At 38.5% G+C, this 13,260-nt stretch overlaps 1 protein-coding gene across 1 annotated transcript in view; it reads right to left on the bottom strand.

Annotated features, from left to right (window-relative positions):
• LOC105032647 (proteasome subunit beta type-5) overlaps positions 1-12,847 on the bottom strand; it is a 30,334-nt gene extending 17,487 nt beyond the window's left edge. The window contains exons 1-2 of the mRNA XM_010907147.3: positions 12,585-12,847; positions 12,352-12,481 (exon numbers count right to left, since the gene is read on the bottom strand). Coding sequence (XP_010905449.1) covers positions 12,352-12,481; positions 12,585-12,698 — 244 coding nt within the window. The 5' untranslated portion in view covers positions 12,699-12,847. The remainder of the gene's footprint in view (positions 1-12,351; positions 12,482-12,584) is intronic.
• Positions 12,848-13,260: the final 413 nt, after the last annotated feature.

Raw genomic sequence — 13,260 nt, forward strand, 5'->3', positions numbered from 1 at the left:
GTGGGGTTGGCAAACGGGTTCTGGAAGGCGACGCGGAGCTCCTTAAAGCCGTTGGACACAGCTTCTTGAGCTCCTCCATCTCAAGGTCCATGTTGAGGGCCACATCAACGTTGGAAGCTTGCTGCTTGCAGAGGAACAAGCTTATAAGCTGCGACGGCGGGTCCTCACTGATCTTTGTCAACGGGCGATCGCCGTCGTCAAGCGGCTCCTCGTAAAGCATGGGCTGCTTCTCTTGCTCGGAGTAGAAGGTCCGAGAGGAGCACTTATAGGATCTGTGGGATTTGAACGATCATCAGAGAGAATCTATGGAGAAAAAAAATAATGCTGCTACCGTATTTTTTACGGCAATAGGATGGATGGAAGAAGATGGAAAAGAGATAGGGATTGGGATTTGGGAACGGAACTAAAGCATTAAAAAAAAAGAGATTGCAATCGTAAGAACGCATGTCCTCCTTTTTGGTGAAGGTATAGCCACTATAAACACATGAAGAGAGAGTAAGGGGCAAAAGCCAGAGAAGAAGACGAAGGGTCTAATAACTAGATGGACCACTAGAATGGTCCAAAAAAAATCTAAATGGACCAATGGACCAATCCGATAATCACTCACCACATCTATCTATATTATATATATTTATTAAAACGAATGCTTCAACTTCTGTCGGTCATGTGTTTAATTTTTTTTCCAATGAAAGGTCTTACCTCCATGAGAGAAAAAGGACGATGATGAGGAGGGCGGAGGAGGTGGAGACGACAACAAGAAAGATGGCATGGTGGCGGCGGGAGACTGGGCTCGGCAGGGATGACGGAGTGAGAGGCTGCGAAGGCATCTGAGATTATGGGGGAGTAGCAATGTCTGGATTGAGAAAAAAGGAGGAGAGGAAGAGGGGAGGTCGAGGCATTTGATGGTGACAGACTAGCCATCGAGGAGGAGGCCATGGAAGACTTTAAAAAAATCCTTATTTCGACTGCTCCAAGCCGTTGAAAGAAGTCTCATGGGGAGGAACACTACTGGTTCCTATTTTGAATTTGAAACTCTTGATCCGAGCTTTGAATGTGACATTTAATATATTTAACATATATATTAAAATAGAGAAAAAATCTTCAATTTAAAAAATAAAATAATTTATAAATAACTTATAATTTATATTACACATAAAATATATTTTTATTATTTTAATTATTTTTTAAAACATATATAAAATAGACATTAATAAATTATTAAAATAAAATATTCGTATAAAAAAATCGCATCTCGTGCATAGCACAAGCTTGTAAGCTAGTAAGTTATAAAGCTACGCTCATGCCTTTCTTAAATTTGGATTTTCTTGAAATGGAGCTGCATAAAGACAAACACCTTAACATGTATGGTGGTGAGCATGCTGATGCAGTGCAAGCTTAGGACTCGTCTGACCAGTAGAAGGCCTAGTAAACTGTCAGAAATAATATAAAAGAAGACTAAACCAGAATCTGCATGCTGTCCACAGATATTCCAGCAATTGGAAACAAGAATTGGTGGATCTAGGTTGACTAGGATTGTAGAATTTAGATCCAAGGACTGGATGGATGTAAGTCTCAAATAATGAAATCATCGTGAAACTTCAGCAGGCAGAAAGCAAGAATCTCACGGAAAAATCACAAGATTACTGTAACCATTGGTCTTTTCCCAACTATTCAACATCAACTTTATGGATCCTTGTTTGTCAAGGATTCCCATTGAGGGCTGCCTTTTGATATTATTTCCAAGCTTCTCTATATCCTTTCTCACACCTTTATCCGTATTACCTTATGTCTTTCTCTACTTTTTTTACAACCTTCCACACAAACTAAAGTATCTCTCCATTTTGGAGCCTCCTCAAATCTTTATTGCACATGCCCAAACCGTCTCAATCAATTGTCCATCACTTTGTCCTTATTTTGTACAAATCTTCTACTATATGCATTTCTTAATTTAATGTTTATGGGTTTTGTACACATCCATTTGATGTTCTCACTTATGTCATACTCTACTTGTTTTCATGAATTCTCTTTATTACCCAGCACTCAGAGCTGTATAACATTATAAGGCATCATTGCTGTTCTATGGATTTTTTTCTTATGTCTCCAAGATATACATTAATCACATAATGCTTCGGATGCACCTCTCCACTTCATCGCACTAGCTCTAAATCTTTTACCTATATCTTCATCCACATCATCCCACTATTTTGCGTAATAGATTTTAAATAACGGAACAAATCACTTTGTAGGATCTCTTGTCTATCAACCTCAATCAAAATATTATCTTTGTTTCCATCAAGATCCGCAAGACCAGTATGGAGAACTGTACAGGTATGCTATCGATTCCATAAAATATGGTGTGCAATATGCACCCAACACCAAGACAAGCTTCCAATATTTTTCTCACTCCCAACCATGGTACAACCTGAAATCAGGCAATACAAGTTGACACTGAGCAGTTCTACTGGGCTAAAACCAATACGGACTTGTTCGAGTCATATACAGACCCGAACTTCGGTACCATACCGGTACAATATGGCACAATCAGTACCAAGCGGTATAGGTCAGCATAACAGACCTTGGTTTCCATTCTCACTATAATGCAAAGTTCACAAAATTATTACCTGTTAACAGATAAGATATCATAAGATAGAAAATTAAAGAAAAACAAGAGAAGCAACATTTATGTACTAGAGTCTTTATAAAGTAGATTTAAATAAGTATTCAAGTAAATCAATGCAAATGCTAGAAAGGAACAGCAATTAATAGCCAATTAGAATAACATGAAAATAAGTTGGGGGAAAGAGGAGGGATGCCAAGGATGGCCAAAGAATAAAACCATGCATTTGTAAGTTAAATACATCATAAAAAGCCTTCAAAGGAAAATCATAAACCAGCTTCTTAAGATTACTTATAAGCCCCATGGAAAAGACATCTCTCAAAAAGAGAAGGCTTCAAAGCTAGGGCATGCAAATGCCCAGGATGGGAGAGAGACAAGGTGGTTATTCCTTTGTCTTCTTTCACCACTTCTCAATAATGGCCCTCCCTATGGGCCCAATATCTTATTTTATTTGCTGATGTTGCTTTACGGCTGAATTTGGTTGTGAAATAAAATAACTTGGAGTAAATTAGTAAATTTACTCCTAGCCCACTTTGCTATGAAATAGCCACGCTCCACCCTATAGAATGGAACAATTTACTCTAGGTTGGGTGGGAGAAGTAACTTGACCAACTTCTAGAATGTGCACTTCGCCCTCAGAATAAATTGTCTATTTTTCTGGCTTTTGGTAGGCTAAAGTGAAGATAATAGGTGGTTTTTCTTCCATTTAATCTACCTCCAAAACCCAATACGTCTTCCAATCTTCACCACAGCTCACCAAACTCATAAGAACAGAATAAGCACAATAACTAAAGCACAATAACTAAGATGTAAAGTAAAAACTAGGACTGAAAATGGGCCGGCCCAGGTCGGGCCCCTACCCGAGCCCAACCCGATATTATTTTTCAGACTTCAGGCCAGGCTTAAGCCCGAAAATTTTTAGAAAAATCAAGCCCGAGCCAGGCCCAAGCTGAAACCCAAGCCCAGCATGAGCCCGATTGGACCAGCCCCCCCAAAAAAAATGTGCAATCTTGCCCTCCCACGCTACCTACAGTGGATCCCCTCCTCCGCTGCAGGCACTTCTCTCCCTTACCATAACTCCGCCGTCCGCTCCAATCGCTCCCTCACCAACAATCCCACATCCACCAAATGCTCATCTTCCATGTATTGTATTCAAAAAGATCATGAAAAAAAAAAAAAAAGAAAATCAAGAATCGAGCTCTCCATGGCGACCGCCTTGCTTCATCCTTAGCAACGAGGAAGAAAAAACAACTCTCATCCATGGATGGAAATCTTATGGTTCCCGGGAAGGATAGAGAGAAGTGGAGAAGCACTGTTGGAGAACTGAAAATAAAGATAAATAATAGAGAAGAGAGAGATATCTGTTTGCTTTTTAATCTCATTTGTAGTTTCCGCTTGCTCTCCATGACTCCATCTCGGTTTTTATTCCCACTTCCTTCTCACCGTAAAACAATTCCCACTTCCTCTCTCCCCAATTATGGCTGAAAGCGATGTATGATGGAAACAGTATACATATCATATCTAAGTGATAGCATGCCATGGACCGAATCGTGGCTGTTGTTTGGCAAGATGGGATCATAGCACATGGACCGCCCCCACGTGCTTTAGCCTCGAAAATAACAATGCCCGAGCTCCCATGGGCGAAGACAGTGTGGCACACACTCAGGGCCTGCAACCGATCGTCCACAATACCCAAACCACACGTATCTAACGTGGGAATCCGATCAGATGGTTGAGATTATCCAAAATCACTTGATTTCAATCGGGCTCAATATCAGGCCTTGAACGGACTCGGGTTTAGGCCAAGCTCAGGCCGGGCCAAAGATATATCCGAGCCCGGCCCGAAAATTAAATGGGCTCTAAATCTTTAGCCCAAACCTGGTCCAATTTTTTTCGGTGGCTTCGGGCCAGCCCGAGCCCAATTCCAGCCCTAGTAAAAACTAGTAATCTAATGGTTGGTATAAGTTCTAAACTCTGAAGATGTACTCAATTATTGTTTGGCCAGCCTTTCCTTTTTATGTTGTTTCTAAAGTAAAAGTCATATGGAAACATTCCATAGATCTCACCCATTCTCCTTTTCATCAATAGTTCCTATTCAGCTATATTACTTGAGCTTCAAAATGGATCAATTTTTGGATGATCTGATCTTGTAATTGATACAAAAACCACATTATGGTAATTATGTACAGTCAGCTAGGCTAATAAAAAAGAGAGGGATTGGGAGGCCAAAGAGATGGTTATTGGACCTATTCCTGGTCTAATAACATGGTAAAAGAAAATAAAGCAATGAAGGTTCAGCTACTCTTCTTGTCCTCTTTTTTTGAATGTATGTCTTCTCTCTGCTCCCTCTGTTCTCCTAAACCTCTGTTGTTTACCTATTCCCTTTTAAGCATAAATCCTAGTCTTCTTTAGTCTCTGCTATCTATTTTATTTGGGATTAATTTGAACTTACAGGCCTTGGCACAAAGGTAGGGTTGCTCCATCATGACCTGAGTGTCATGGGTTCGAAATGCAGAAATGGCCTCTCCACATGCAGGGATAAGGCTGTGTACATCTGACCCATCCTAAACCCTGCAATGCCAAGAGTCTCATGCAGGGGGATGCCCATTTTATTGATACTAATTTCAATATATGATACTTTGTTTAGTTATTGATCAGACTCTGCTGAGCCCAACCTTGGTTCTACACAACATCCAAATTGAGAATCAACCTTAGTCTCCTGCCACAGCATAAGACCTATTTCACTAAACTGAAAATTGTTCATTTTTCTCCGAACCACCAAAATTGTTGCCTTCTTGATTGCTGCAAGAAAGCAAGACAACAGATTGATGGAAAATCCTGGATTTCTGTTATTAGGTCTGTCAATGTTATAGCATGGCATCCCCAAGTAGTCCTACATCAGCTACTACTTCTTGTGAAATCGTCCTCTCAAAAGCTTCTGGAATAAAAAGATATGCAATTCTGAAGCAGCAGCAAGCTAGATAGAAGTCTCCTAATAATATAAAATAGCTTTATTATAGATTAATCTTCTTCCTTTACTTTAATTCTTCCCTCAAAGTTCCATCATGGTCATTGATGCTAAACTCAACAATCAACTTGAAAAGTTCCTTCATGATTTTAATGGCAGCAAACAGAAACAGTCCACTTACAAGAGTAAATGACGTCAGTGAAAACCTCCATGGCAATCAAGCTACCATCCATAACTAACACTCAAAACCATTTTAACATGCAGAACTTGCAACAATGGCTCTAAAAGTGAAAGTCTTAGTGCTGAAAAACCTGTGGTACTTGGGCTATCTTCCTTTGCCATGTGTCCTCCTTAGATCCACACCCTGATGCCCCATCAACAACCCATGTTTGCATGATTAAAAACTAGAGAGATATGAATCGTGCATTTAACTAAAGTAGTCATGTTCCATGGAAACATGAACCAAAGGCCATCCTGGATTTAAAAAAGCTTGAAAGCTAATGCACGTAGGCACAAGCTTTCAGATAAGAAGCTTGCATGTTCGCAGAGGACAAATGGAAAGGAACAGTGACAAGTTGCAAACAAAATATAAATAAACTTACGATGCAATCATCCATATCAAATAAAGAATAAAGACAATGACAAGCCCACAGTTCCATCAACCAAATGAATGAAAAGAGCTGCACTTTATGCAACTTCCACAAGGGAGCTTGATTGTAAGCAGTACACCAAATGTACGGACTGGTTGTATATTTCAGACTCATAAGTAGAATGAAGATGCCATGATATATCGCCAAGGACTAGTACCTTCCATCTTGTTCAATTTATTAGCTCATAGTTTATACACCATTGTAGTTGCAATTCAGATTGCCAACTAAACTATCGATATTGACAAAAAAGCCTGTCATAAAGACCTCTTCGAATAGATTTTTCTCGAATGAATGGCCACATGGTTGATTAGAGTAAATCAAGGTCATCAACAGCCTTGCTGACCAAAAAATAGAAAAGTTGCCAACAGTCTCAATACCCAGCAATTAGGAGCTCGTCTGCATATATAGTGGACGAAGCAAGATGGAAGCAAAGTCGAAAAATAGGCTAAAATCAAATAGAATGAAAAGGATTTGGCTACTGCTAAGCCAATAGACCCAAATAACTCATAGCCTCAAACAGAGGACAAAAGAAGTTGTTGTCTTGGAGACTAAAGAGTATAATGATAACAAGAATTCTAGTAACAAAGAAGACAATGAGATGCTCCATTGTAGTGCTTTTGAACCTCCTTTTATCACATTGAGGGGAATATAGACGATTGGAGGCAAAGAGGTATCTTCCAAATTTGAGTCCAAAGGCAATGGCTAACTATGCACCATGGTCATCAAGTCCAACAATTACACCGATTTCATCTCTTTCGATGCCATCAACAAGCTCAAATTCACAAGCCAATGGCACCCAAGTTTGGCACTGAAACCCTGCAAATTGGTATCGGCAAAAACAACATGAACCTACAAGGTACGTAAGAATGTCTAGCAACCACCAAGAGGTCATTAGATAAGGTATCATATCATGTCCTTCCAATCAAAGTTTGCTACATTCTTCTTGAGTGCCTCCAATTACTTGACAGAATGTATAGCATAACAACTGCAATAATGCCTGTTTATTTCAGCATAAGGGCACTGTGATCATATGCCAACCAAAAAATCACAACTACGAAAAGTGGACCAATGAGACTTTCTTCTCACAGTACATCATATATAGTGGAGATGGCATTCTAGGCCCCTGTCCACATTGATGAAGTCAAATTATCAGCCAAAGAACATCTGATACAAAGCAAAAGTTGTTATTTCAAGGGCATATGATTCAGCAGAGAAGGCATCCAAGTGAAGTCCCTAGTCCAGAGACAGCCCTATGCCCTGGACTGTAAAGGCTAAAAAGAGTCTTAGGACCATATCCAGCTGATCTGCACATCCCCAAAGCCAATTACATCATAAAAGTCAAGGAATGGCTCAGATGAAATAAAAAACTTGAGCCAGTAATGGTCTAACCTTAATAAGAATAAAGGGGTAATAAATGGCGTAATTTAGTGTTAGGCCAGCCACATCTTCTCTCAATCAGTCTCTTTCTTTATTTTGCAATGAGAGGTAGATGGGAAATTTTGACCGGGTAATGTCATGGGTTTGGACATCCACTAAAGCCTCCTTTTTCTTTCATGCAAGGAGTCCTTTTTCAACTCAACTACTTGAGATATTCAGTGATCAGCCTCAGCAGAGATGTGATACAATATAATTTTGATTTTAAATATTGTGGACTCCAATCAGGTACCTTTGTTTGCCAACCACATTCATAAAAAGATGGGAGGTAGGACCATCTTTAAAGAAAGGCCTGCTCAAGCTATATCTGACAAGGAGGGAAAAGAAATTAAAAAGACAAGAGAGAGAGAAAGAATAAGATTAGGTTCAGCTGCTCTATTGCTAGTTTACTGCCCTTTCTTCCTCTCTAATTCTTACTCTTCTACATCTACTCACTTAGTCTTCTATATTTTAGCTCTCTTTCAAGAGCATTGTGTACCACTTTTCTAATTCTTGCTGTCTATTTATACGATCTATGATATTTAATTCGCATATGGATCTAGATAGCTTGACTGCAGAAGCCATTCAAATCAAGAATCAATGCTAGATCTCAAAAAAAAACTCTACAATTATTTGAATAATACAGTATAATGTCATTTTAAGGTCAGCATTGGGCCGCTTTTTATGACCTAACAAATCCAACAAAACCATTTCACATGAATCATTAGTCAACATGTAAACCAAAATTCATTTTTCTTGAAACATTTACTTCCCTAACAAACAGCAAAAGACGCCTTTTCTACCTTGTTCTCAATAATAAGATAATGAGACAATAAATTGAACAAAAATCTTGATTTCCCAGTTCTCTAGGTACCAATAAAAGCAAGGCCTGCTATCTCGGTACCAGTTACCGTATCAGTACCTTAACGATTTCATATAGTACGGTTGGAATATTACGATCGGTATAGTATGGTACGCATCCTATGCCAAAATAGCTTCCAAACCTTTGTTCTCAATTTTTATCTTGGTACACCTCCGTATAGATCAGTACGCTTCAATTCGGAGCAGTACGTATCTTGGTACGGAGCGGTACAACTTGGTACAGACGGTGTGGGGCTCGTACTAACTCAAAGTGGGGTTTCATACCGATTTCCTCACGGTATGGTATGGTATGCCCCTTACTGGGCGGTATGGGCCGGTACTGCAGACCATACGTAAAAGGTGCACTTGCAAATACACATATAGAAGGGAGAAATTAAATCAAAAATTATAATTAATCGATCACCTAGCTATGAAATTCATCAATATTATATTATATTACTTGAGATGTTTATATTAATGTTGTACATTTGAAAATGAAAGTTTGATATGTAATTATATCAATCATTTTGAATATTAGTGATCTTAGACTTGTAATAATGATAAAATCTGCAGACCAATTCATCCAACCAATCAAGCGTTTATGTCAAAAAGACTGGAGAGAGAGAAAGAAAGAATCTTTCTAATTCTTTGTTCCACTATTTTAAAGCCCTTTGAAAAATATTGAGCTCCATATGCCAAGGCCTTGTAAGAGATGTATCTCTAGCCTCCAAGGCTTTCCCATGCATGAGAGCGGCAAAAGAAAACCTGATGACTAGGTTGCAAGATGGTCAGCCTCTAATGCAAACAGATAGGCCAAATCATATCACACCTACCTACAGATTCTCTTTCAGATAGGCTTTGCATTATCCTATCATAATTTAATTTTGGTAGTAAATAATGATATATCTCATCCACCAATACCATGCTCAGTTGATATCTACGATCCAGAAAAACCTATATGTTTCCGTGATCCTTTCAAGTCCATGTTTTCATAGTCTTAGCCAGTTTATCATGGTACCAAAAACAAGACAAAACCAAGAGTAAAAGAGAGAGGAAGGAAACTGGATATTAAAGGAGGTAAGGAGTCATAGTCCAAATAGGAAATGTCACAGCTTGTGGTGGTAAAATTGGATTCACTTTAAATGGAAATGATATCTTCAACTCTAAATTCTAGCTTGCATTATAGCCTAGTATAAACAGCCCCATGATTGAGAGAGATGGAGTTCTATGGAAAACCAGCTGTTGAGTTGATTGCAACTCTAAAGGGAGGTTAGCCAACTTGTGAGAGAAGAACTGGGATAGCTTGGATGGTCATGATACTTCTAATTCAATCCAAAGTTCAAAAACACTTTTCAACAGAGATTTATTAAATTGGAAGACTATATACTGGGGCTTCAATGGCCAAGACTAAGTCAACGAAAACCAAAGTCTTATGGTAAAAGATATGCTACAGATTAGCTGTCTATATCAGGGAACCCTTTGGGAAATTAAACTAGTTTTGTCTATTGTTGGGACGAGACAATCTGTTAGATGGACAGGATTCACTTTTTTAGATTCAAGGCCTAGATTGTTTATGGACAGAAATTATTGGCACTCTATGTATGGAATAGATATCAACACTATAGCAGGCCATCCCCAAGTAGTTGTGTATCCAACGATGCCCCTTTTATAGAAGCATCCCCTGCCACTTGATTGATGATCCCCGCTTCGTCACATGTAATGTTTGTGAGAAGCTTAAGAAATAACTCATTAACACGGCTCCAGTTTCTGTGTCAGTAAAATGTTTCAATGCTTCTGGATCAAGGTCATAAACATACTAATGTATGAGATAGTGTTGTCAAAGCATCAATGCATTAGATGATTGCACAGAATATTGTTTTTTAATAGACAGCATTAAATTTCGATACTAAAGTCATCAAAGTTGTCCTCAAAGACCTGCTCAAAGTTGCATAATGGAAATAACAAGTGATTTAAGCACTCTTACAAACTTCAAACTCTATACTATTGTTCCTAACCTTAAAGTAATCAGCATGTGGATATAAGAGGATGGCTATTCCACATTATAAACCTAGAATAAAAGTTAGCAGATAAATGAAAATTTCTGACATAATGTATCCCTTTTTATTAGCCAATCGGTGATAACATGAATTTCTCACATGAATTATCTTTTCTTTCATGGCCAACTGGAGAAAGCTTCTACTTTGTCTTGAGCAACTTTAACTTTGAGCTTAATTTCAAGTGAGATGGCCATAGTGCCATATCAGTTCCTCCTATTGAGAGTCAGTCAGCACACCATTACCACCTACCCCATACTTGGATATAGTGCTACCAAGGCTAAAGATTTTCACATATTACACCCCTTCACAAACACCACTCATTGTACACTTAAAACATTTGACTTTGAGTTCAGTACCACATCACTATGAAAAATATGCTATCATACTTGGTTTTGACTACTATTCCACACCTTGATAAACAAACAAATAGTTTACTATGCTTATGTAGTGAATTTCTACAAATATTGGTGATAATTCTTCCCTCATGATCTGTTACCACAAAAATTATGACTGCCTGAACAGTAACCTTCATTTATTTTAATACCTGTATCTAACTATCGCCATGTTTGAAATTGTTAACAAATTACATCTAGTCAGTTTTCTTCATCGTTGTACACCATATTTTTCTCATTACGTTTATCCAAAAAAATTATTCCCCATAAGATAATCCTCATTAGGATTTTTTTTCCAGCTCCACCAATATGTCCTTTATCATTACCAACCATAATTAACCTATCCTATTTAAGATCAAAATTTCTAATACACCAAGTCATTTGCTTTTTTGAGTTGTCTGGGATTTTTTTTTTCCTCTGCTTGCAGCGAAATGAATCACTTTTTATGCCCCATTTGTACAAAAGATATTCTCGGTTCTTTCCTATCAAATAACAAAGGAAAATCTTAACACCTTTTGGAAAGACAAGCACCCTTTACGGAGATCTCTCATCTTTACCTTGTATCTATTGTTTGCCACTAATCACCACTTTGCAAGCATGTTTTCTTTAGAAATCATATTAGCCCTCACACTTCCAACCATACACAACTAAGGTTCTTCCCCATCACATTTCCAAAAACAAGCTATTCTTGCTGCTTACTCTCTCTGCCCCAGCCTCTTCCAATTTGAACAAAGCAAATCAGAACCATGACCTAGCCTACTCTCCATCATGCACCCCACAAGCATCTCCTTTAATGCCCCCCATCCCAAGTTCCATCACAGTTTATTGCCACAACCAGATTACAGCCCCACTTCAAGACAAATTGAACAAGAAACAAAAAATAAAGTAGTATTAACAGATTTTGTAAGATCAAAACAAGAGGTGCAAGGACAACTAACAGAAGAATGCATGGGCAAATATCTGCTTATGCTGTCCGCAATGTCTTTTTAAAAAAATATAATCCACCAAGGAAGATAATGATTCTATTTTTGATGATATTAACCCACAATGATGAACTAAATTCCACACAAGGAAAATCATCTTTTCATCTTATGCCCTCCATGTCCTATTAATCCTTCCATCTGAATACACAATTTCACCTGAAATTTTGTAAAATAAAGTAACTCCATACATTCTTTTTGACATTACAGCCCAATTTTAAGTTCCTCAACTACCGATAACAATTTGAAGAAAGCATTTCATCTTCAGTTTCTGGATGTCACTCCAAACCAGACAACGCCACAATATTAATTTTCATCCACCAATAATATAAAACCAAGAACATTATGCACCAAAAAGGGGGTAAAAAGGAAAAAAAGAGAAGAAGAAGAGCCTACAAGAAAGTAATACTCACAGATATATCCACCCATGCTAGCTCGAGAATCGGCTGCGACGATGACTCCTTCCTTGAAGACGAAAGCAAGAGTAGTCGTCCCTTTCGCCGGCTTCACCATCTGAATCGCGTTCTTCTGAAATCCATCAAACTGAACCCGAAAGCAACCAAGAAAGACCCAATTCTTAGCATCTGACACTCCAACATATTCCATAAAACAAAATAAAACGAGTAAAAATGGTCCAAGAAATCACATCGGAACAGTTAGGGAGATCGAAAAATTGGTGCGCTGAGAGATCAGAGCAGACGTCGTCGATTGACCCGCTTAGAGGGGCAAATGATTCGAAACCGCTAGTATCGAGCTTCATCGCCACAACCCTGCAGCCGGAAATAGTTTGGGACGAGTAGAGATCAGAGGAACACGCTGATCGGGCTCTGCGGGAGGTCGAATGCCAAGAAGGGTTTCTTGTTGGTGAGGGAATGCAGAGAAGGTCAGGAAGGAATGCCAAGAAGGGTTTCTTGGTCGTGAGGGAATGCAGAGAACGTCGGGCAGGACCCGCTAACGGATCCAAACCCGTCTGAAATAGTCGGCTTTGTAAACCAATGCGGATTTCGGTCTCTCAGCATTTTTTTTTTTTTTTTTTTTTTTTTTTATATTTTTTAGTGAGGGAAGAAGGAGGACTTCCAGGCACTTTGGCTTAGAGATGGCAAACGGATTGGATTGGTCATAAGTCGGTTCATAAATGGATTGGATCAAAAAATAATCAACTCAAATTCGATCTGTTTATTAAATGGATCAAAAATTCAAATCTGAACCCGACCTGTTTATTAAACAGATAATCCGATCCGATCTATTTAACCTATTTATTAAATAGATCAAATTAGGTTAAACGAGTCAAGTTAAATGGATTAAAAATAGTTTAAAAATAT

This window comes from Elaeis guineensis, chromosome 3 (genome assembly GCF_000442705.2).
Source record: "Elaeis guineensis isolate ETL-2024a chromosome 3, EG11, whole genome shotgun sequence".
Lineage (NCBI taxonomy): Eukaryota > Viridiplantae > Streptophyta > Magnoliopsida > Arecales > Arecaceae > Elaeis > Elaeis guineensis.